Raw genomic sequence first — 27098 nt, forward strand, 5'->3', positions numbered from 1 at the left:
CATATATATATATATATATATATATATATATATATAATATATTATGAATAAGAACATTGCAAATCATCAGTGTCAAAGACAAATAAAAATAGGGGCCACTAAATCATATATTTGCTGTTATTGTTTAATGTCTGACTCTTTCATGAACCCATTTAGTTTTTTGGGTAAAGACACTATTAGGTTGGTTTACCATTTCCTTCTCATTTTACAGATGAGGAAACTGAGATAAATAGTGACTTGCCTAGGTTCACAGCTAGTAAGGATCTGAGGCTGAAATAAAAATCCTGATTCGAGACCCAGTGGTCTATCTACAAAGTAACTTGGCCACTAAAAATCACTCATAGAAACCACATATTGACATTATTTGTATTCTATTGTATTTTAATTTATTTTGTTAAATATTTCCAATCACATTTTAATCTGGATGAATAGCAATCTGGAGTATAGCTGACCATTTGTTTTATGCCTTTGGCATAAATAAAATTTCAGAAGCTAGCAATTATGGGGTAAATGTATGGGGTATATTTGGGAAAATGCAATAATCCAATCTGGTTGGAGTACAGAATGCTTTAAGGTTTGTAAAATATTTTGCAAATACCTTATCTTATTTCTTCTGACAACCCTGGGATGAAGAGAATATTATTATCCCCATACAGATGAGGAAACTCAGACACACAGAGAGTAAGTTACTTGCTCAGGATCACACTGGTAGCTATTAAGTGTCTGAGGTTGGATTTGAACAGAAATCTTCTTGACTCTAGGATCAACCTTCTAAATAACGTATCACTTAGCTATTATCCTTTCTTTTGGATTTGCAAAACACAATTCTTTTTTGGTGTCAGTTGTTTTCTCTATCTTTTTTTTAGTGTCAGTAGTTTTTTCAATTCTAGAAACTTTTCTTACCATTAGGGAACTGTTATTTTTAGGCAGTCAAGAAGACCTGTATTCAAATTCAGTCTTCAACACTTACTAACTGTGTGACCTTGGGCACATCATTTAATTTCTACTCAGTTTCCTCATCTGTAAAATGGAGATAATAATAGAGCACCTACAACTATGATTAGCACAATGTTTGGCACAAAATAAGTATTAAATAAATTGTTGTTTCTGTTCTTCCAATAGGTCATATGTTTGTACCAGGGACTAGAATGATGTTTTACAAAAGTACAGTGTTATTATAAAGTCATACAGGCTAAAACATCCATGTGGAAAAAGTGAAAAAGGCTTCACACTGAAACGTTACTTTCAGCTTTCAAAGATTAAGTGCCTCTGTGCTAAAAAATACTCTGATTCTCATCTCAAGAGGAAGGATCACATTCAAGTCCTAAACCAAAGGATTAAGTCAAAGATACCTAAGCCAAAGTAAAGATTCATCACTCATCATCAAGTAAAATTATAGTTATAACATGAACTTTAAGGAATAAGTTCCCAGAGAAAATTGGAATATTTTCTTAAATTTTGAATGTTTTTGCTATGAAACAATATTTCTTCACCAAACTTTGTAATAAAGCAGTGACTTCAGAAATAAAGAGATTTGATCTATTTATTCCTCCTAATCAATAAACTCCAGTCGTCTGATTTATTCCTGAGATCAAAGTCCTTTATGACTTGTCCTCCTCTTGCCTTTTCCAATATTCTTATGTCTTCTTACTCCCCTCTCCCAACATACTTCAATCCAGTGACATTGTCCTTCTTGCTGTACCTCTCACGAAACACTCCTCTGTACTCTGAACGCTTTCTCTGGCTGTTGCCAAAGCCTAAAATTCTCTCCCTCTTCATTTCTTCCTCCTGACTTTCTTGCTTTCCTCTAAGTTTCAGTTAAAATGAAGGCTTTTGAGATCTCTTTTAATTGTAGGACCCTCCCTCCCCCATTGATTATTTTCAACTAATCTTTTCTGTATCTCATTTGTTCATAGTTGCTGGCACATTATCTTCGCCATTAGATTGGGAGCTCCTTGAAGCAGGGGATAATTTCTGCCTTTTTGTATTCTCAGCACATAGAAGGCACTTGTTTATTTTTCATAGAATTTTTTCTTTAAATTGTAATTTATGTTGCATTGTCCTAATGTATATTTGCATGTTATTTGGAGGAGGAACGAGCATGTTTATTGTTTTTTAATTTTTGTTTGTTTTTCTCTACATTCAAATTTTGCTAAAATTACATATTTGTAATTAGAGAAAACAAATCATCTCCCCTGCTTCTGCAGGTACAAGTGCAGGAACTGGTCGGTTTTTGTAGTGTGTAGGTAATTTAGGCAGGCGGAAAGTTCTCCCCTTTTCTTCCTTAGGTTTTATGGAACAGGATAAAAACGAAGGCAAAAAAGAAGTAGGAAGCGATGCTCCAATTTTCAGGGGATTCCAAGGCATCTTCACTCAGCTCTGGAACAAGAATCCGTGTAGGTACCTGGGAGACAGCAGCAGAAAGACAATTTACTACAAACTACAAACACAAAACCCCACAAGGTTTTTACACTACCGATTTGATAGTAATCTGGCCCAGTCCTAAACTACTTGCGCATGGGAGCAGGGATACGCTCACCATTTCCCAGTACAGCTCCAAGCTCTCATCTCCATAGGGTCCACCTCTTTCCCTCTTCTTCCACATTTCCGCCCTCCCCTTCTTCCCCTCTCTTTCCCTCCTCCCTCCAGCTGGGCTAGTTGTCAGGGCAGCGCCCGGCACCGGCGGGAGTCCAGACGCCGCGTCTCCAACAATTCTCCTGGGATTTGTCTCCTCCTATTCTCCTCATTCTCGCCTAGTTCCCTCCCTCTCAAATCCGGCGGGATTTCATGCAAGCCATTTATGAGTTTATTATTATTATTAATAAATCCGATCGCCCCTCCCCCCTGCCCTTTCTTTCTTCCAGTGTCAGAAGAGCGAAGGGGCCGGGACATTCAATACCGGTCCCTAGCTCAGCAACATACTACCTCCCACCCGCCCTGCTTCCTGCACACTCCCCCTCCCTACAGGTCTCCCTCCGTGGGCGGCGGCGGCTGGGAGACGGAGCCCCAGCGGGTGACTGACTCCCTCGGGGGCGTCCCGCCATGCCCCGGGCTCGGCGGCAGCAAGGAGCAGAGAACTGGGAACGATTGCCAGAAAGCAAAGAGGCCCTGCGTGAGAGGAGGAGCAGGGGACTGTCGGGAGCGGCAACAGCAGCAACTGCTGAGCTCGGGATCCGGACACCCTAAAGGCTACTTTATGGACTCGGGGGCGGCAGCCGCCGCCTCCATATGAGCGAGCTGTCTCCATCTCCAGCGGGCACTCTCAGTACGTTAGAACTTGCTTTGACTTCCATTCATTTACCCAAGGAGGCCTTCACTACGAGATTCCGCGCTTCTTCCTCACCCTTCTCTCCTCTTGCCCTTTCTCTCCTTTGCTTTAACCCCGTAGTCTCAGTTCTTCCGTGCCCACCCCCGCAGTCTTTTGACCATCACTTTCTCCTCAAGATGTCCTCACTCGCTGGCGCTAGTATACCACTGTGACGTGATCGGTCCTAAAGACTTGAATCCCCCCCCCCCCCCCCACTTCCCCTCTTTTAAAAAATCATCTACCTTCTCTTACTACCAGTTCTCCACTTCTTCCCTTCATCATTCCCCTCCTTTGCCCTGGAGTCCCTTTTCTTCTAGCTTCCCCAGAGTGTCTTTTCAACTGAGTTCACGGGACTTTTAGAATCCCCACTTATTTAATCAAGATTTTCATCTTAAGCTTCTATCATCCTAGCTCCCTCAGCTCCGCACAGTCAACGCGCGCGCACCTACACTCACTTTCCAGCTTTCGGATTTCCACCCCAAACCAGCACTCATAATTCAGTTTTCTAACACTCTTAAGGCACACGCGTGCTCATCCTTTCTAAACATACTCCACCCACCCTTACCTTTCAAGCAGCTCCCCTAACTCCCCCAATTCACACACACACCGGCAAACATACACTTACTCCACACAGCTGTCTGGCTTCCTCACTCTCACACTCCCAGTTACCCCACCCCTCAACCGTCCCTTCCACCTTCCTCGTTCCACCCTCCCTTGGCACTTGTCACACTCTCTAGATCTCTTTGCTCTTTAGCCTCCCCCCCCCCCCCCCCACTCACTTTCCAATTTCTCTCCTCTCTCTCTCTCTCTCTCTCTCTCTCTCCCCCTATATCTTCCTTCTCTCCACCCCTTCCCCTTCCCTTCGGAAAGAAGAAAAGAAACCTAAACTCCTCACTCCACAACCTCTCCTTTCTCTCTCCTATCCCCTCCCCCCAACTCTCATACTCTCCTCCCCTCCCCCCCCCGCTATTTATTTATTGGGGGAGGGGGGTGTTGCCGTTGATTGAAAGGGTATTGATTTGTATGTATTTCTCCCAGCGCTGGTGGCCGCCGCCGCCCCTGCCACCACTACTGCTGCTGCTGCTGCTGCCGCCACCGCCGATACCGCTGCTATTGCCGCCGCCGCCGCCACTTCAGTTGCTACAGTATTTCCTATAGTGTTGTTCAGCTCCACCAAACATGTCGGCTCCTGTCGGGCCCCGGGGCGGCCCTGTTCCTCCTCCTCCTCAGCAGCCTATGCAGCCCGAGATGCCCGACCTCAGCCACCTCACCGAGGAGGAGAGGAAAATTATTCTAGCAGTCATGGACAGGCAGAAGAAAGAAGAGGAAAAGGAGCAATCGGTGCTCAAGTAAGGACCACGGCTCCATGTCCGGTTCTCTTTCTCTCCCTCCCTCCCGTGCCCTCCCTCCTTCCTCCATCCCTCTTTCCCTTCCCCCTCTTTACTCTTCCCCCCTTCCCTCTTCTCCTCCCCCCCCCCCCCCCCCCCCCGGTCTAGACAGAACCCTGTTGTCTCTGGGTCATTCCCCTTCCCTTGTTATTTTTCTCTCAGTCCCGCTGTCGGGTGCGTTTTTGAGGAGGTTGTTTGGTGTTTTATCGCCTCGGGTGTTTTCCGTGTGTCTGTGCGCTGGTGGAGGAGGGTGGGGGGGTGTGGAACGGTGTTCAGAGAGGGACGGTGCTGATGTTAAGGGTGCTGCTGGTGAAGGGAAGAATGGGAGTTTTATTTTGGGCAATTTTATTTTCCGAATGCCTTCCGGTTTTCCCTCGTTTTAGGTTTGCTCTGGGGAGGGGGGTGGGGTGTGTGTTCCGGCGGTGCTGGTGCTGAATTGAGGATTCTCTGCGTCCCTTCACCCTTTCCCCTCCACCCCCCTCTTGGAGGCAATGACTGGGGCAAGGAATCCAATATGGCCGTGCACAGGTGCTCTTCTCACTGGTGCTGGTGCAAAAGAGGGCTGAGCCGGTGCTTCAGATGTGACGGGTTAGAGGCCTCCGGTTCGACTTTCTCCTTGAATGCAATTCTGTCCCTGAACGTGTTTGCAAGTGCAGAACTGACTGGGATGTGTGTGGAAGTGAGCAAAAGGGCGGATACGTATTCTAGGGGCCTAGGCTTAGCCCTGGCTTTGGGTGGGTGTGCAACCGGCGCCATCTTCCAACCCCTCCCCCTCAGCGTATTTCAACACCCCTGCACTCAGCTGCTCTTCCTGTTTGTAACTACTAAATCTGTTTAATCCAGAAGGACGGATAGTCCCCACCCCTACTACACTTTTGGGTGCTTTCTGCCATGTGAAGTTCTGTTATTCCTATGAATAATCTAGGGGACTGGAATTTCCTTAGACTGGAGACAGAAGCAATAGCGAGAGCCACATTTTAGACGCGGTTTAGCAGTTCTGTAACTTCAGCACCAGGGAACTGTCCAGACGGGGTTGTGTATCCATTGCTTTGAAACTGTTTCCGCTGTCTGTCAGTGTTGATCAGAGATTTGTTTGGTCAAGTTCCCTTTAAATGTTTTATGGTTATGTGATTCCTTAGAAGTGCAGTGTGACGGAGATTGTGAAGAAGACATATCACCTTAAAAAAAAAAAAAAAAACACTACTTCGTTTTTAGATTGTTTCATTTTCCTTGAAGAGCTTGGAGTATGATATTTACATAAAATTTAAGACATCTTACATGTCAGCATTGAGGAAATGAATGCCTTTTGCAGTGCTATCAAATGAAACTTGTCCATATTCTATGCTTACTCCTTACACACCACAGAAGCACCCAAAGAAGAATGTTTCAGTGTGATGAAACTACTATGCTGACCTGTAATAACTTAGAGGATTAAAAATAAAAAGTCTTTGTGTTCAGTAGCCTTTCTTAATCTATAAATAAAGCATTCATTTGTGTAAACACATAATATGTATTAGTTTTTATTATATTTCATATTTTAAATAAAACTACTACTTAAAATAGTTTATCGTGTGGAGTACATTTTCATGAGATACTTGAAATACTTCCAGAAAGACACTGCTCCTTTAAAATAACCAATTATCCATAATATTCTGAACCCTGTATACATGCTACTTAAAAATATTTGGTCTTGGAGAGCAATATCTGTATTTAATGCTTGTTTGGCAATTTATTTGTTTTATTAGTGACTGTGGCATGAAAAAATTAACTCATTTAAATAATTTATTTCATTTAATGGACAATAAGACTTTATTTTCTAAAAGCCTCTTATGTATACCTCAAAACAAATTTTTTGCCAAATTCTTGAAAATTTTTACCTGTAGGAAATTGAAATGATATTTTCTGTAATTGTTACTTACAGTAAATTAAATAATTAATGCGGTGCTTGAGTTTTACTAAACTGCTCTTAAATAAGAGAAATTGTGTTGCTATAATTTACGTACTTTGATGTAATGTGATGTTATATTTTCATTAACATGAAGCTTTATTTTATTGTGTAATTACATATTTAATCAAAATACAGTAGTTTAATGATAATAGACATATTCAAATTTATCAAAATTTCAGTTAAAACATATTTGAGAGAAATGTAATAATATGAGCTATACTTGCTTCCAATAGCATGAATTGAGAGATTGACAAATATATTTCTACCTTTATTATTATAAAGTTTTAAAATGGTTATTACATGATTCCAAAAGGTTTTAGGAATTTTGGAGTAACTTTTTAAGGAAAATTGGAGTAAAATGCTATACCTAATGCTTTAAAAAGATTGGAATAAAATCAAATTTGAAAATTGTTTTCCCTTTTACTGTAATTACATAGACTTGCAGCCAAACTTATGGGCAATAGCTTGTGACACTGCTCAAAATTTATAAGCAAAATGTACAATTATGGTAAGCCTTTTCCAGGTAGGTCTGTGTGTATATAGTACATCTGTAGCTAAACTTGTGCAGTAAGCAAACAATGCAATATTTGTTCAGTAAATATTAACATTATATTTGCATAGTTTCTGATAAAGACTAGCCTGGCTTATGCTGATATATGTTCATAAAATTTATGAAAGTGTCCTGATAAATGCCTTATTCAGTTTCTTAAAATATATATTTATAATGTATGTTTGTATATGTATATGTGTGTGCACATACACACATTCATATGTAAACACATATATATATATATATCTCAGCTGCATCATTTTTGTGACTTATAATTCCGAATTTACTACAGATTGACAATTGACTATCCAGAGTTTCAGAATTTATAAATCATAGATTTAGATTAATAGGATATAAAGTTTGAAGGGACCTTAGTAGTCTAAGACCTATTTTACAGATGAGGAAACTGAGGCTGAGGAAGTTAAGTGACTCATTTAAAGCCAGATAGGTAGTAAATATGTGAAATGGGTTTATTATTATAGAGATCTTAACACAAAGACATAAATATTTAAGTAACAAAGTATTTGATTATTTCAAAGACTTAAAATATATTTTATTTTAAATTGTATAAAAGGAAAAAGAAGAAACATAAATATTACAGGTTAAAGGTTTTAACCTTTTATTTTAGCTTAGAAATTTAAAAATCGAACTTAATAAAGTTGGCCATTAGTAGGAATAGCAAAGAGAGTCCTTAAAGGTGCTTACTAACACTGTAAAATGTTATTATTTATGGACAAAGCCCTAGTAATTTTTTTCACTAGATACTACTTATCCAGTTATCCAGTTAATAGACCCCTTGCTTTTCCTTTTTACTACTGCAGTTTTTTTTGGGGGGGGTTGGCATCTCTACCAAGTAGGTGGAGAGGACCAGAAAGAGGAAACAAAATTCAGATGATCTGTTCTGCTATTTTTTGCCAGCTTTGGTTTAAAAAAAAACAACAACATTCTAAGACATTGATTCTTTTGACTAAAATTTGTAGATAATCTGTAAACTTCTTTTATACTTTTCCTCATTAGTTTTAATAATCAAGAATTACATATCATTCTTCCTATTTCCCTGAGTATCTAATTCAGGACTCACATTTTAAAGAAAGATTTCTATACCATAATAATGCCATTTGCCAAGGACTTATAAACTTTTCAAAAAAAAATTTCACATCTTCTTTTATCTAGATCTAATTTGATTTTTCACTTCTTGGAATTCCTGTAGTTGGCATATTATTATGATTCTTTTTTAATGAATGGAATCATTCACTCTATAAATGTCTATTTTCTTACTTGCTTTAATATTGTCAGAGATCCTATTAGAAAGGAAAATATACAGAAATTAATAGGCAGTGTATTAATTCCTTTAGCAAATATCAATCTAGTTATTTTTACATGTGTGTTCAGATCTATTATTTCACTAATGTAGGAAAATCATAAGGAAACTATTTCTGCCGATTAAGATCACCAATTGCTGTGGAACTTATTCTTAGAGAGCTGCTGGGTCCACTCAGAGATTAATACACTTGCCTAGGGTCACATAGAGCCAATATGTTAATGTCTGAATTTCAGGTTTTCTGAACTTTGGGAACATTTACTCTCCCCCCTCCCATCTATCATATGTGTTATAATAGTCCATAAAATGTAAAGGATTAATTTTCAAAATTTCTTTCACATGTATCTTTATTGGTTTTATTATTTTTCAATTTTTGTTTAAATATTCTGAAGAATTAGTTTGGTATTTCAGTAAGGGAATTTAATAATCAATCCAGCACAAATTATTATGATAGAATGATGAAACCAGTTAGATATATAGGCATTCAATGTATGGAAAAATGACTGTAAAAAGTTTTTTTAAGGGCTTAATCTGACAGGAAATGTATGCCATTTAATCATGAAAATGTATGACAAGAGTTTTGGAATGAAACATAAATTTTTAGACTGTTTTTACTTTCCACTTCTAAGCCAAAACTATATTGGTGTTTGTTTTTTAAACTTAAAATGTAACCCTGAAGTTATTTTATCTTATGAAGAAGGATCTAATTAATAAATTCTGCACAGTGTCTTTCTTTTCTCCTATAAATAGGAGGACTAATAGCATGTCTTCACAAAGATAAGCATATATTTTTGTAAAGGATAAGCCAATTTTGGGAAATGATATCTTTCTACCTGAAGAGAATACCCTTCTCTTCACAACTGTCTCATTTATTGTATTCTTTTTTTTTTTTAACCGAGGCAGTGTCTCTTGAGAGAATTTTATACTATATTGTATAATTAATAAAATTTTAACTTAGCACTTAGAAGAAATAAAGTTCTGAAAAATTCATAGGACAATATAGCTCCTTGAGGTCAATTTTGTTTTTGTATTTCTGGTACCTACTACAATATTTTGCATATTGTACATATTTAATATATATGTGTGGACATATCAATTTTGGCAATAAAAGCATTGCATGTCAGATTTGAAATAAAAAGGGAAATGTATAACTAGAAGAAAGGATGATTGTTGTTTTTGAGTCATTTTCAGTCATGTCCAAATGTTTATGATGCCATTTGAGATTTTCTTGATGAAAATACTGCAGTGATTTGCCATTTCCTTCTTCAGCTCATTTTACAGATGGGGAAACTGAGGCAAACAAGGCTAAGTGACTTTCCCAGGGTCATATAGTTAGTAAATGTTTGAAGCCAGACTTGAATTTGGGAAGAAGGGTCTTTCTGATGCCAGGCCTAGCACACTATCCATTGTGCCACCTAGCAACTCTTCCCTCCCCCCCAAAAAAAGAGGAAGATGGCTTATCAACTAGAGAAAAGTTCAGTATAGGCTTATCAGCCAGTGAAAGATATGGAGTTCATGTCATATGAGGAGTGGCAAAAGGAACTAAAGATGTTTATTTTGGAGAAGAGAAGATTTTCCTGTGTTTGTGTGGGTGGGGCATGATAGCTCTATTTAAATTTTTAAAGGATTGTTACAGTGAAATGGGAATAGACTTTCTCTTTTTGCTCCAGAGATCAGAAATGGGAGCAATGCATGGAGGTTTTCCAAAAGCCAATTTGGGCTTGGTATCTAAGGATAATGATACTACCTTGGAGGCAATGAGTTCCTAATCATTGGAGATTTTCAAGTGAAAGTTCTAAGATCATTTGTTTTACTTGTTAGCTTTATATAGTGATATCTTATTCTCGTATGGGTTAAATTGGGTAGTCTTTGGGGTCCTTTCCAACTTTCAGTTTCTGTAATTATCAAAGTAACATCCCATTTGGTGCTATTTGTACTTTTGTTTGTACTTTTGACTTGTGGGTTGGGGTCCTCCAGAGCATGACTACTTACTTCCATGATTTTAGGGGTAAACATTTGGGGTTTTATTCTCTAAGGCTATACACCCTGAAACCTAACCAGTGTGTTAGATAGATTCAAGCTTTTAAGAATCAAAGACATTTATTCAAACGACAGCAAGAACATTCATCTCTAAAACCTAAGGCTCACTCTTCTACAAATACACATAGCATCAATAGGAAAAGCGGGCTCAAACTTTATAATGGTAGTGAAGCATATGGGTAGAGAATATGTATGACAAAGGGTAACAGCTTTAGGATTAGGAAGTTCTTTCTTCACAGTTCTTATGCAGTTCTTGTTGGGGATAGTATTTTATACCCTCCTCTACACTATGAAATCTCATGTTCCTGAAACTATCTCCTTCCTTGGGTGACTGCTTTTCCTCATCCATCTGTCCTTGGTGTGTTTTTCTGCTCCTAAATATAGGAATATCTTCTGCCATAAGCCATTGCCACTCTGATGGATGGTGTAGCTGCCATCTTCCAGGTTTCCAAAGGGATTCAGACCTTTTGGAACTCACAAGGACATCGCCAGTCCCAGATATGTTCATTGTAGACTGCCTTTATGTTTGCCTAACATTAGAAATGAATGTATACCAGAAAGGCAGACAGCCATGTGCTTATAGCTGTATTGAGAATAAGTGGGAGACAGGGCAGCTGCCCCCTCCCTGCCAACTTACAGGTTCAGCTCAAAATAGTCCCCACCCTTTTCAATCAGAAAAGCAAGCAAAGGGAGAAAATGTTCCTTTTGTAGTTCTTTGAGTCATCAGCTTTTCTGCATAGGCAACCAATTAAAGAACTTTATGTCATCACACAGTACAAGCCCTTCAGTCACACACAGCATGGAGCAGGCTCTCAAATCTCTCATAGTCAATCGTAAGCAGACAGAGAGTATTAAGACCTACTTCAAGAAATGGCTGATCCACCACAACTTAAAATTCTGAATCATTTCATTCTTCTTCCTTATTATCTACTAGCAATCTATTCCTAAATCAGGTTGCTCCAAAGTCCAAAATATTTCCTGTGTCTGTCCTCTTTCCCCCTCAAACTTTAACTAGTTTGTGCATTGATTATATCTCCTCTGTATTATTATAATAACTTTTAGCTGATCCTTCTACTTTTATTCTTTCCCCTTTTCAGTTTACTTTTCATACCATTTCAATTCATTTCAACAAATATTCATTAAAGGCTTGCTATGTGCTAGGCAATTAAAATAAACAAGCAAAAAAATTAAGAGTTTCTTTTCTTAGGAGATTACATTTTACTAGGGGGATTTAGTGTGGTCAGAAAAAAGTAAATTCAAAGTAATTTGAGGGGGAAGAGACTGCATATAGAAGAAGGGGTGGGAAATGAGTCAGGAAAGTTTCCCAGAAGAACTGGCACCCAGTCAGGTACCACTACCAAAGCCATCTTTCTAATATACAAGTATGATCTATGATTAAAAGAATAATGGTATTAAAACAGAAATATGGGCTCAACAAGAACAAGATTTTTATAGATAGTTAATGAGTTCTTCTAAAATTGGAGGTATCTGTGGGATATCTAGGTATAAATACTCATCAAACAGTTGGAAATTTCAGACTGGGACCCATTGGAGAGGTCAGAGGTGAAGACATACATTTGGGCATCAACTGTATAGATGTGATGATAATTGAAGCTATAAGAGTGACATATTGTTAAGGTAGAGAGTGTAATTAAGTTAAAAAGGTTTTGTACAAACAAAACCAATACAGACAAAATGAGAAGGGAAGCAATAAACTGGGAAAAATTTTACATTCAAGGGTTCTGATAAAGGCCTGATTTCTAAAATATATAGAGAATTGACTCACATTTATAAGAATTCAAGCCATTCTCCAGTTGATAAATGGTCAAAGGATATGAATAGACAATTTTTGGATGAAGAAATTAAAGCCATTTATAGTCATATGAAAAGGTGCTCTAAATCACTATTGATCAGAGAAATGAAAATTAAGACAACTTTGAGGTACTACTACACACCTCTCTAATTGGCTAAGATGATAGGAAAAGATAATGACAAATATTGGAGGGGTTTTGGAAAACGGAGACATTAATACATTGTTTGTGGAGTTGTGAACTGATTTAATCATTCTGTAGAGCAATTTGGAACTATGCCCAAAGGGCTATCAAACTGTACATATGTACATATCCTTTAATCCAGCAGTGTTTCTACTGGGCTCGTATCTCAAAGAGATCATAAAGGAGAGAAAGGGACATATAATGTAAAAGTGTTTGTTGCAGCCTCTTTTGTAGTGGCAGGAAATTGAGAGGATACCCATTACTTGGAAAATGGCTAATTTATGGTATATGAATATTATAGAATATTATTGTTCTTTAAGAAATGATTAGCAGCATGTTTTCAGAGAGACCTGGAGAGACATATATGAACTTATGATAAGTGAAATGAGAACCAGAAGATCATTAGATATGGCAATAGCAAGATTTTATAACAATCAATTTTGATGGATATGGCTTTCTTCAACAATGAGATGATTCAGGCCAGCTCCAATGGTCATGTGATGAAGAGAGCCATCTGTATCCAGAGAGAGGACTGTGGGAACTGAGTGAAGATTATAACATAGTATTTTCACTCTTTTTGTTTTCTTTTGCTTGCATTTTGTTTCCTTTCTCATTTTTTTCTTTTTTGATCTGATTTTTCTTGTGCAACATGATATTTGTGGAAATTTGTATAGAAAAATTGCACATGTTTAACATATATTGGATTGCTTGCCCTCTAGGGAAGAGGGTAGAGGGAAGGGACATAAAAAAATTGGAACACAAGGTTTTGCAAGGGTGAATGTTAAAAATTATACATACATGTGTTTTGAAAATAAAAAGCTTTAATTTAAAAGAAGAGTGTAGAGAGATGATTGGGGAGAAAATCTGGAAATATACTTTCACTTAGCAGATGAAATATGGAAGAGGAAAAGGAAATTAATAAGGAATCATTAGAAAACTAGGAAGAAAACCAGGAAAGTGCAGCACCCTGGAAATTAAGGAAAAAAGAAAGTATAAAGATGGAATAAGTGATCATTAGTGGTAAATGCAGAGTGGTAGAAAAGATTGTAGATAACAGAGAAAGTCACTGGATTTGGCAATAAAGGTGAGAAACGTTGTTATAAGGCAATAAGTGGTTGCAGTAGAAAAGGAAGAGAAAAAATTCCTGAAAGGAATATTAAACAAACTTATGGACTAATTAGAGGTATTCCATTTCTGAAAACCTGGGACCATTTCAACTTCCCTATTTAACAAGTCAGCTCCTAAAAATTTCTTTTCTTATATTTTATACAATTGTCTGTCAAGTGATTTGACTTCCAACTTTTCTGAAAGTGATTCTGAAGGTGACCCTGACTCTTAGATTACACAGGCAGGTATCACCTCAGCAACATTTTTGATTAGTGGCCATCCAGTCTCCTCTTGGGGAGCTTTCATGAACATAACCAATTGCCTTTCACCTGTATTGCTCTGATTGTTAAGAATATATCTTTTATATTGAGCTCAAGTCTGATGCTCCCAGACCTTCCTTCTAGGGGTCAAGCAGATAAGTACATATATCTTATACATGACAGTCCTTCAAGTACTTGAGGCTATCATGTTCTCTAATGTCTCCTCTTTTACCCAGTCATGTATTTTCCAGGCTAAACACTCTTAGTTCTTTCATCTGATCAGCTTGACCACTATCCTCTGATCTATTGTTAGGAAAATTTTTATAATAATTAGAGGTATTCCAAAATGGAATAAGTTGCCTTAGGATATAGTAGATTTCTGTTTTCTTGGCTTCTTGGTGGATGAATGAACAATGGTTAATGATATCTCTGACCATAGAAAGAATTATTGTCCAGGTAGAGAGTGGAGTAATGGCCTCTGAGTTCTCTTCCAGCTGGGAAATTATGTATTCTTTGACCACTCCCATGTGTTAATGTCCTTTCCAGGAAGACAATACAATGCAGTGATCCCAAGGACAGGAATATTGCAGTAACATTCCTATTGCTACAGTTCTAAACATTCATTATTGACATTTAAACATTCAGTATTGCTTTATGATGAAAATTAAGAAAAGTTGGTAATAAATTATACATTTATCACCTAAAAAGATTTGAAAGTGTATGAGCTGCTTTAGAAAGCTATTAATTTTTCTTCACTAGAGATCTTCAAGTGATTGATGACTGCTTGTTAGGATAGTATAGATATGATTTCTATTCACGAATGGTTTGAACAAGTTGAGCCTATGAAGTTTCTTTCAACTCTAAGTCAGAGGACTGAGGTTAATGGCCAGCTTCCAATAATTCTTACCTTTGTGACCTTGGCAATTCATCTATCCCATTTAATCTTTAGTTTTCTCTCCATAAAATGAGGGAATTAGATTCTAAGATCTCTAAGAGCCTTTATAATTCTAAATTCTATGAACCAATTCTCCCTCTTTGAAGTTCTTGATGGACAAATTTCAGAGATTTGCTGTACAGGGAGTTCTTGTCCAGGAGAATGTGGACTAATGGCTTCTGAGTTCTCATCAAGCTCTAAGAACTTGTGCTCTAAGACATACTCCAGTGTTTCAATGTCCTGTTTAGAAAGGTCTTGAAGTTTGCCTTTGCTTTCACACAATCACAGCTAAGTCAAACTTGTCAGGTTTTTCTTATATCATCAGTTTTCACTCCATTCCTCTCCTCTTTGATTCCATGCTTCATTGCTTGTTATTTATCGATAGTAACTAAAATGAGAAGGATAGATTTTTATTTAGGACTTCTTGATAAGAAACTTTTATGCCACTTGTATGACTATCTATTATTTCTACTATTTTTATACTTTATACTATCTATTCTGGATTGGTTGTTCTAACTTTTTTTCACTAAGTAATAAGTTATTAAGTACTTCCTTGAATGTTAGTCTGTATAACTAATAAATAATAAATTAGTAATAATAGGAGTTTATTTAATGCAACCTGAGAGAGAGAGAGGGCATAACAGAACAGAAAATGACTATGGATAAAATCATGAAGGGCAATTAAAGAGACTTTTTCTTAAAAACTTTGTTTTTGTAGATGATGCTTAAAATCCCTCAAGAACTTCCTTCACTAAGTCAGATGACCATGCCAGAAATTCTAGATTACTTCAGTATTATATGACAGAGCAGCCAGATATATTCAGATGACCAAAAGCACATTTAATGAGCATGAATTCTGTAATTCACTGTGATTTTGTTAATTTGGTTAATGATAGACTCATATTATGAAAATGGACCTTATAGATCATTTTCCAGATGAAAAACTTAACTATGAGATGTGGATCAGAGAAGGGATTTATGCAAAGCCATGCAGCTAATAGGAGGCCAAATTAATTAGGACTAGAACACAGACCTTCTGACTACTAGCTTTGTCCTCTTTCCACTATGCTAAGCTGTCTCTCATTGAAAATATGATTCATTCATTCATTTGAAACCATGTTCCACACAGGCAATGACAGCTTTATTATACATTACCTAATTATTAGAAAAATAACATTTTCTGTCATGTTATAGAACTTAACATATTTGTCTTGTTGAGGGGTTGATTATTTACCTGAGTATTAGATATAAAAAAGATATATCTTCTTTTAGAAGAGGCACTGACTAGATTAGTGTAATTATGAAATATAACTACTAAGAATTTTAATTGTTTCAGTGCAATTTTTGTACAGGTTCACTCCCAGAAGGAATTTAGGTTTGGGGATTCACTTTAGGATTTTTAAAGAGTTAATAAAAAATACAAAATGACTTCTAACAAGAATTATTGGGTAATGATAGATCTTGTCTGCATAACATTTATTAATATAACGTATTGAGTCATTTATCCATAATATTCTATTGCTCATTAATAGCTGAATTATTTCTTATGAGTTTTAAAGAAAATCTGTGTAAACACAAAAAGACTATGGTGACCCAGGTCAATTATACCAGCAGAAGATATTGCCATTGTTGTTTGATTATATTGAAGATCCTCAATTACTGGTCAGTTGTTTAACTTTTTTTCTCCTATATCATACAGTAAAAATTTTTTTCTTTATGTTTTGGAATTGGAAATGTAATTGCATTCAATTCCATTGCTAATCTTCAAGTATCTGAAGGGCTGAGGGATTATGCTTTTTCTCTTAGTCCTCAGAGGGCAGAACTAGGACCCTAAGTAGAACTTGACAAAGAAGTTAATTTAGTCTTGAGTAAGGAAAATCTTCTCAATAATTAGAATTATCCCAAGGTGAACCAGGCTTCCTCTTTCTATAATGGAGTCCCTTTACTGGGAATCTTCAAACAGAGGCTTTGAGATAGTGGGCATTCCAGTGCAAGTAGCATTGTATTGTACTTGAGGTTGGTTCTGACTTTGGTGTTCTGGGATTGTCAATGACCTCAAGGTTTCCTTATTTATTTGTTTATTTGTTAGTTTATTTCCCAATTTATTATATTTCTTTAAAAAAATCTTATTACATTTCAAATGATATACCTGCAAAAGTTAAATTGAGTAGTAATAAAAGTGGACTTTTTTTTTTGGTGAAAATAGCATGAGGAAGAGGAATTTTTTTTTCAAGTGCTTACTGCATGCTGGGCATTGTGCTAAGCACCTTATAAATATTATTTATTTGATCTTCACAGCAATTCTGGGAGGAAGGTGCTATTTTTAATCTCTATTTTACACATGCTACAAACTGTAGCAGACAAAAATTAAGTGACTTACCCAGTGTCAGTGAGAAAGTGTTTGTGATGTTTAAAAATTTGAGACATATAGTTGGTGTAATTCTTTTTTTTTTTTAAATAATGCTAGCATTTATGTCAGTGGCACTCTAGAATGTCAAAGACCCCTCATAATAATGGGCTCTAGTTTATATGTCTCTAGAAGAGTGGGTATTCCAGAGGATGGCAGTCAACTCTTATTAGTTAACAGTTAATAAGGAGGATGAATATTACAGTGAGAAATGGAACCACTCTAATGAATGGCTAAAGGATGTACTTCTAGATTGTTCAGCCATGAGCAATCTAATTAAAGAATTTACCCACCATCCAAACCTGAGTAGAACACAATGGGCTTTCTGAGTAGAGTCTGAACAAGATTATTAAGAAAGTTAATCCGCTCTCATCATTAACAGGATCTATCCCTTGGAGATTTAGCAGCCTATTGGTTTCTGAAAAAAAATCCTTGTCATAATTCAATAATTGATTATTAATATGAGGGAGAAATAATCATTTCTCTCATGTCTGAGGTTGGATTTGAACTCAGATTTTTCTAACTCTAACTGTGCTACTTAGCTGTCTGGTGGGTAAAAGATTGGACTTTTAAATTATGGGAACTGGGCTTGAATTCCCTCCTTATCTGGAAAATAGGGATAATTATACCTTTATCATTTTACCTGATACCTGATCTGATTGCTGTGAGTAAAATACTTTGCAAATTGCAAAACTCTAATGTTAATTATTGATCATGTTCCTTATTTCTTTTTTATTTAATAAATTTGTCATATAAATTACTGTTGGAATTAAAATTTCAAAAAAGTTACAAGCCAGTGAGAGCCTTTTTTTGTGTTATTTACCAAATTGTATATCCTATCAATTATCTATTTCCCTTTGTACTTGTGAAATTCAACCTAAAATTAAATTTAAAATTTTTTTGGGAATACTATGTTTAGGATTTGGAGATACTTAATACTCTAAGAATTTTTATAAATGAAAATTTAATTATATCTCAATTGATTATCTGTCTTTCCAGTTTGCTCAATTGACCTAATAGGAAAATAATGTGTGGGGAGAAGCAAACTATCTCCAATACAAAGTAGAAAAAATATTTTTAGAGATTAAGAAAAAAGAAAACTAGCATATACTAGCAACAATGGCAGTAAAATGAAGGATTTCCTTGGAGTTTGAGAGCATTATGCTTTATTTGGAATAGGAGCCAGTAAACCTGCTTTCAAACCTCAGATCTCATTTATTGCTTGTATGACTCTGGGCAAGTTATGTAGTCTCTTTCAGCTGCAGTATCCTTCCCTGAAAAGGATAGGTTAGAAGAAAACTCTGAAGGCTTTTTCAAATTGTTCTAGATCTGTGATCCTATAATTTAGTCAATCAGTAAGTCAATAAATATTTATTAAGCCTCTACATTGTGCTAGGCCCTGAACTAGGTTCTGGAGACAAACACAATTAAAAAAAAATTTCTGCTATCAAAGAACTTACATTTTAGTGAAAGTGATCATAGGAAAGAACTTACATTTTAGTTAATAAAGTGATCATATGACATGACACAACAGAGAGTACTTTGCATACTCTTAAGGCACTGTGCAAATGCTAGCTATAATTTATTATTATTAAGCATTATCAAGAAAAAATATAAACTTAAGGACATAAAAGTGTCATAACTACTATCAATAAATTATTATAAACATTTTTATTGAAATTGTAATTGCAAAATTTTTGTTTGCCCTTCTTAATTTTGCATTTTGTTTCATTGTAGCAATTAAAGTTTAATATAAACCAAGTGAGTGCTAATTATTTTTGAATGGCCCCAAAATAGCTTTTGCTTCTCATTTTTTTCACTGGGCAGACTTTGGATGGTGTTTTGTTGCTTTTATGTTCTCGATCTTGACTATCAGTGCTACTAACATATAGAAAATGACATCTTTTCTCCTAAAAGCAGTGAAAAACTGTTTACCTAGAAAACAAGATACTTTGGGTTTTTGAGCTATATTTCCTGTCTGAAAATATTTTTGGAGACTTGCTTCATTTGAGTTTTTAGACTAGGCATTTAGTTTCTATTTGTTCATTATTTAATTAAAAGTTGTCTGTTGAAACCTAATTTCCTTAGGTCAAAATCATCACAAGTTATGATTAATGTTTAAAAGATACTGACTTTCCATGTGATTTGTAAATGATAATTATAATCATTATAACTATAGTTATAATAATGATGATAATAAGTAGCACTTAGGTAGTACTTTGGGATTTTCAAAGGGCTTTACAAATATCATCTATTTTTATCCTCATTACAACTCTGGGAAGTAGGTGCCATCATTACTCTCATTTTATGTAGGATAAAACTGAGGCAGACAGATTAAATGACTTACCTACAATCAAAAGTCTATTAAACATCTGAGACTGGACTTGAACTCTGGGTACAGCTTTATCCACTGTACCATTGTGGATGCAAACCTAATTAATAATAGCTGGAAAAGTTGGTTGGTTAGTTGGTTGTTGTTCTTTGTTCTCAATGAGGACCAAAATGATATCACCGGGATATGCCTTTTGACTAATGCGTAAATTGGATTTTAGTGAGGCAAAGTTTCTTGAAGCTTTTTGCCTCATTCTTTCTTCTGGTCATTAGAGTCCAGTAGCAAGACAAAAATCATGAAAACTGGAGATGGCTTGGGATGCGGTGGATGACTTTAACATCTTGGTTATCTGATTGAACTTAATACATTGTATAGTACTTGCTTTAGTCACCTTTATGGTCATTGAAACAAAGTGTTCTTACCCATTCTTCTGGGGGAAGTCTTCACATGATTGGGGAAGATTTCCACCCCCCACCCCAAACTCACTAATGAGTTTGAGACTCCTTGGTTACACTTAACCTTGTTTAGCTTTTCTGCCATGATGGTTTACCACAATGTGGCCTCTGTGCATGTTATAGCTCTTTGAAGCCACAGGTAAGAGCTGGCAGAATCAAGTGCACACCAACAATAGATAAGCAGCCTTGAAAAGGTCTTGGCAAGTCCCAACATCAGAGCTGCTATTCTTCCTTGAACACCCCATATACCCTAACTAGAAAAGTACTGTCAACACAATCACCATATATGTGAAGATAGTTCTATAAGGATTACTTTATCCCATTTTAGACATAAGGAAACCTTGAGACAAAGTTTACTGACTTGCATGTATAGCTATTAAATGCCAGAAAAAGGACTTGAGTTCAGTTTTTCCTGATTTCAGGGCCTCCATTTTACTCTCCATTCCCTCAACTCTTTTCTCTATGCCAAACTCCCTGTATTGCACTGTCTTTTTCATATAAGGCCCTTAAAAAACTTGTTTTTTTCTGTCATGAAATTAATAAAGATAATAGAGAAGTGAGGCTTGAAGTCAGATTGATTTTCATTTGAATCCTGTTTCATATAGTTAAGACAATTTTAAGTTTTGCCAGCCTTAATGAAATTTCTCCATTTTTTTTAAGTCTAGAAATCAACAAAATAATAAATCAAATCCTGATTTGGAGCATTTGCCAGTTTCCAAAAATTTAACAATCAGAATCTGATTGAATCTACTTGTATCATACCTCTGCCCTCTTTTGTAAAATGAAAATAATAATAGTCTTCACAGGATTGCTATGTTGTTAAAATGAGATAATGTATAGAAATCATGTTGCAAGAATCATATTCATATGAATTTTCCATTTCCAATAAATGCTAATACATAGTATTTATCAATGTTTCTCCTGGGTCATTATTTTCTTCTCTTTCCTTACAGTTATCTGACCAATTTTTTTTTTTTTTTTGCTTCTGAGTTTTTATTTCCTTCTTTCCCTTTCTTCCTCTATCATCTTTATGCTTTGAGGATCTTCCCATATTTCTGTTGCTCCCAAAAGGTTCCTGCTGCTGTCCTTTCCCTTGGTTCCTCTCAAGTTCTCTTCCCCTTCTGGTAACTTTAATTTCCCCAGTTTTTCTCAGATCTTCATGGTTTTTCACTATATTCTTTTCTTATTCATTCTTCTTATCTGCTCATTTTTTTTCATTGGGTGTACTATGGGAATGGAGACCATATTATTCAGATTTTTCTGACTGATTCAAAAATAGTCTTTTCTGATTCTTGGTGTGGAGCTCTTGCCACAGTGCCACATTTCTTTCTCAAGAGGTAGCCATTTAGTTTTAAAAATTATTTAAAAATTTGTTACAACAATGGCTCTGTTGAAGTTTTATTTAAAATTAAAGGTTTTAATTATGTGACTTAAAGACTGAGTTTGACTGGGGAGAAAATTTACCTACTCTATGGCTGAAATTAATCTTTTTCAACTTGCTTGCCATTGGAATTCTTAACCACAACTTTCTGTTCTGACTGATCTGTGGAGTTAACAGCAGAGCCTTAGTAAAAGAAATCATCATCCACTGGATTTTCCTTGACTGCTAAAGTCATGTCCTATAATTGAAGAGAGATAATGTGAGAAAGAGGAACTCAAAGGATATGAATGATACAAGAAGATCTTGGGAAAATTGCGGTGGGATAGAGTTTTCATTTAGTTTAGCCGTCATATTTGAGTACTTGATAATAACAGGGATATATGGAAACACAGTATTGTGATTTTTGTGGCTGTAAGAGTTTAAGTCCATGATCCCTTACTCCTCCATCCTTCCCACTTTATTTCTGCTCACCACCACCGCATATACCTTGAAAATTAAGCTTACCAGAGAGATGACCAATTAGAGAGAGACTAAATTCCTTTGCTATTATTTGACTTAACTGTTGAGCTTGAACTAGGAGGTCAAATCTATCCTCAGTGACCTGGGAGTGAGAGAACTATTTCACAATTAAGACTTAGAACTTGGTTTATTTATATCTTCTAAAGTGAGGTAGATTTAGGCCTAGGCAGAGGATACAGGAAAAAAAATTTCTTAGAAATAATCGTTTTCCAAGTCCAGACAAGCCATTACTGGGAATCTCCAGGTTATCATCTTGATTTAAAGTAGCTCTCCATTGGCCCTGATTTTCAGTTGCAGTATAGTGACAACTTGTAGTATGATACAACTTAAAATATAGGTTAACACCCTGGATAACCTATTTAATTTCTTTAGAATTTAGATTTAATTTCTAAGAAATTAAAAGAGTGGCCAAGTAGAAGCATACTAGGGAAGATGCTAAGAGAAATAGCATCAAGAAATGCTAACAGAGACTTAAGATGAGATGACTCAATCTTACATAAGTGATTGGCCTTGGAGTCTGGAAGACCTGTATCAAATTCTGTACCAAACACTTATTAGCGCCATGACCCTAGACAGATCATACAATCTCTCTGGGAATTAGTTTTCACATTTATAAAATTATGGAGTTGTACTTAGTAATTTTTAAGATCCCTGGCAACTAGAAATCTGTGACTCTATGATCCATGCTGTTATTTGGTCATCTAGAATTTGTTGCTGTTATGCTCGGCTCTTTATATCTCCTTCCTGGTCTGCCCTCACACTTTGATGCTTACCGCTTTTGTTTCATTTCCATCACTCAACACAATACCTGGCAGATAGTAGTTATTTAATGCTTGTTGACTCTATTCTTCAAAGTTCCAAAAGAGCCCATCTTCATAAATCCTTTTTTTTAAAACCACTTCACTTAGACAACAGAGTTTAGCAAGTACATATTCAGTGACTCATTTGTGAAAGTTTTGTCTTCCCCAATTAAATTATGTCTTCCCCATTAGATATATGTCTTTCAGGACAGGAACATTTTATAGAATTATATAACTTCCCAACTTTTCTTTGCACAAAAGGTGCAAACTTTCACTAGTAGAGGGAGTTTTCACATGAGGGAAATCCAGTGGAACCACCACTCTGGTTTTTGCCCTCAACCCTGTCCCTATATGTCAGGCATTGTGTTAAGTCTATTTATATTGTGCACAGAATAGTTTCAATAGAATTAGCAACCATCTTTTGTGAAAATGGAACTTCCTATTCTATGAATTGTGGAACAATGGCCTTCTAAAGAAAATATTATTTCCTTTGTCATGTAGCCTAAAAGAATAACTTAGGTAGGAGTAAAGAACATTTCTATGGGCAAGATACCTGTCATCAAATAGGTCTTTTCTCAGGTCTATCTCATATCATACTTAGAACCTGAATACCTAATAGTCATATTACATCATCATCATCATCATGAGAGAAGACATTTAAATACAACTTTACAGCTTACAGACTGATTTTGCATTCATTGCCTTACTGCCACTTCAGAACAAATCTAGGAGCTAAATACTATAGACATCACTGGCCCCATTTCACAGATGAGGAAACAGAATCTGAAGTTTATAGAATTTGAATGATTTGTCCTTTACCACACAACTAATTTTGTCAGAAATGAGATTTGAATGGAGTTGAAATACAACACTCTATCCATTATGTAAAGCTGCCTCCACTCATAGGATGAAAGAGTTTGCCTTTCTAGAATAACAATACACAAAAAAATGGAAGAAATCAATTAAAGAATAAAAAGATTTCAGGTTTTAGATTCTATTTGCAGCTGGATAGTACAGTGGATAGAGCACCCAGTTTATAATCAGGAAGACTTATTTTTGTAAGTTAAATTCTGGCCTCAAGAGTTACTGGCTGTGTGACCCTGGACAATTCATTTAACCCTGTTTGCCTCAGTTTCCTCATCTGCAAAAAAAACCGAAGAAGGAAATGTCAAATCACCCCAATATTTGTCACACACACACAAAAAAATGGGATCATGAAGAGTGAAACACAACTATTACAACTGAACAACAGGAACATGCAACGTGTATCTGAAACATATTCAAATCCCTTTCAAGTGACCATAAGTTCTATAAAACACTAATCCAAATTAGCATTCTATTCATTATTTCCTGTTGGTTTTGTCCAAAATTTATAGATTTATAGTTGGAAAGGCTTTAGAGGTCATCTAACCTAACTTCCTCATTTAACTGTCAGGAAACCAATTTTGCCATTCCCAGAGCAGCTAAGTGACTTGTTTAAGATCACACAGTGATTGAGGTGACCCCTAAACTCAAGTCTTCAGAAATCAAATCCCTAGCTTTTTCTACTTTACTATTATGACTCTTAACTTTTCAAACTCCTACACAAAAATCCTCTCAGTGCTTCACTAGGGTAGGAAAGAGGCTCTAAGATACTGCAGTCTGTGCCAGCACAGCCTGATTGCTGGCAGATTCTACCAAACAGGAAAGACTTTCACTATAGGCTGGTGACCAAGGGTTATCTAGCCAGAGAGGCTTATCACCAGAGTTGGTGACCAGATGACCAATTATTATGACTGTGTCAATTCCAGAAAGCATGATTTTCTAAGACATGAAAAAGTTGCAAATCTTCATTAATGAAAGGAGTATTCACAGCAATAAAATTCCAGAAATATGAATATTTCAGAAAAAAACAAGTCCTTTTATCATGATCTTTCTATCTACTCACCCACATATATAAATACACACATATGTGTGTTTATATATGCATATGTGCATATATATACATAAATCTCTGTCTGAATCTCTCACTCTATAAATCTCTCTGTATGTATAATATAAATATAACTATTAACCTGTTTCTCTCTCACACACATACACAGAGAAAGAGAGAGACAGAGAGACAGAAAAAGAGAGAGAGACAGAGAGACAGACAAAGAGAGAGGGGGGCAGCATAATTAATCAAGTGCTGGACTTAGAAGTCTGAAAGATATGAATTTTAATCATGCTTAACACTTAAATAGCTATATTTGGGAAAGTCACTTAAGTCAATATCTGTCTCAATTTTTTCAGTTATGAAATAATAGTACTTCCTAGCACTGTAGTGAAGCTTATGTACATACAAAGTTCTGAAACTTTAAAGCACTATAAATTAATTTTAGATAACCTTCCAGAAAATCTAAAAGATGTTTAGAGTAAAAATGTAATTCTAGAGGACATATTGTTGATTTGGAGCCTGCAATAGAAATTAAGGAATATTTTCTTATAGTTCTCCATAGACTATTTCTGAAATCAAAGCAAAGAAACAAATTATAGTTTCCATTTATATAGTTCCACACCATAAACTTTTGTATGAAACAAGGTCATAATATTTGTTAATAAGATTTTTATGTTAATTTTTTAATGGTCAAAGAAGGTTGCTTGGATAAGTTACAAATTAGCCCAAATATGAACCTAGATATGAACCATAATTTCATGGCTTTAAGGTTTTTTGGGGCGACTATTCTTCCTGTAAAATTTTGAAAGTTGGGAAGCATATTTCAATGTAAAGGAACGCAGAAGAAATAAACCCTTAAATACATGCTGTACCTCATTTTTTTCAACTTCCTGTCTCCACTGATAAAAGCTATTCCTATCTGTTAGAAAACTCTACAATACATAAAAAGAGAGACCAAAAAAGTAACTGATTCAGTGCTAAGGAATTTTAGGTCAAATTCTTTTGGTAGACACACACACACATACACAGTAATATTAATAAACTCCAAATAGAATGTAGACTCCCTGAGGGCAAAGATTTTATTAATTTTGTCTCCCATCTCTACCATCTAGGACAGTTCTTTGTACATAGTAGGTATTTAATAAATGATGGTTGAATTCAGTGAGTGATTTTACTAGCACAAGGAAGTCATTTTTTGATTCTTCCCCAAAAGAACATTAAAAAGTCATCTGTTTTATTCATTTTCTTAAACTTCAACAGAAAATCTCAAGGAATTGTCTTGGAACACATGTTTCCAATCTGGCCACCAGATTTTGTGGCAGGAAATATTATCTGCAGCTTCCCAGGGAATTCACGCATCGTGCCATGGCTCAAACTGTCTCCCAATTTATAATATGTTTCCATATCTTCAGTGTATTGTCAAACACTCTGCCTCTTTCCCCCCTACCTTTCCAAGGACAGATTTGCTAGTACAATCTCTTGCTTTAATCTAGCCTTATTTCTCCTTTCCCAAATTTATATTCTATCTCTGCCCCTGAAGCTCAGTCCATTCCATTCTCTTCTTCAAACCTTCTCCAGCTGAGGCCTTGCTTCATCCATGACTCTGATTCCAATGGCTTTCACCTCTGATTGAAACTGTATCAGAGACAACAACAATGTGGCTTCAAGTCAGACAAACTTCTGTTACAGTGTAACATTTTTCTCTTCATTGTCTTCCCCTACACTGCACTTTTTCCTCATGCAGGTAGCAGCAAGGGGTGTTCCATGTTCTACAAACAATCAGTGACCAAAGATGGTCTTATTGCAGTACTTAATATACACTAGTACAGCACTACAAATTCTGGGGCTTTAATATCTGAAAACTTTTCCCTCTTCATTTTCCATCCTTTATTCTTTTCATTTTCCTTTCTTTTCTCCTATCCCTGAATTTTCCCATGCAATTACTGAAATTCCTATTTTGACTTGAAACTGAACTTAGTTGGGCATCTGAGTCAATTGATATGGGAACTCAGAATCTTGTTTGGGTGAATAAAAACAGAATCTGGGTAAGTGAAAACCGTGCTGAAGAGAGGAAAGTTATTTTTAGTATCATGAAAACTTTTGGAACTAACAATCTGTTACTTAATTCATTGGGGGTACTAAGAACTCTCAGTATACCTTTAATTGGACACATTCCGACTTTCCTGTCAGTCCTTAAAATGCCTTATCATTAGAATAATGGCTTCCCAATCTTCAGAATCTCAAGGCAGCTCCATTGCCAGATGTGAATGGTAACTTAGTGCCAGTGGGAGTGGAGGTAGGGGGAAGGAAGGGAAGAGGATAATAATCTACAAACCTTCCACTGACACCTTGGTCTCGGATTTACAATGATTATTTGGGGAGTTGGGGTTCTTGTACATTCAGAGCTGTATATGTTTCATCTTTCAGAAAGTAGGGGCAC

The 27098-nt window shown here is 36.1% G+C and overlaps 1 protein-coding gene across 21 annotated transcripts in view; it reads left to right on the top strand.

The window, feature by feature from the left end:
* Positions 1 to 4251: 4251 nt before the first annotated feature.
* RIMS2 (regulating synaptic membrane exocytosis 2) overlaps positions 4252 to 27098 on the top strand; it is a 775594-nt gene continuing 752747 nt past the window's right edge. For 13 of the 21 annotated variants that reach the window (XM_031947103.1, XM_031947099.1, XM_031947101.1 and 10 more), the window contains exon 1: positions 4253 to 4656. In XM_031947103.1, the coding sequence (XP_031802963.1) occupies positions 4487 to 4656 (170 nt within the window). In that variant the 5' untranslated portion in view covers positions 4253 to 4486. Of the gene's footprint in view, positions 4657 to 27098 lie in introns of all 21 variants that reach the window. The other 8 variants (XM_031947102.1, XM_031947076.1, XM_031947077.1 and 5 more) reach the window with 2 other exon arrangements.

This window comes from Sarcophilus harrisii, chromosome 1, assembly GCF_902635505.1.
Source record: "Sarcophilus harrisii chromosome 1, mSarHar1.11, whole genome shotgun sequence".
NCBI classification, from domain to species: Eukaryota; Metazoa; Chordata; class Mammalia; order Dasyuromorphia; family Dasyuridae; genus Sarcophilus; species Sarcophilus harrisii.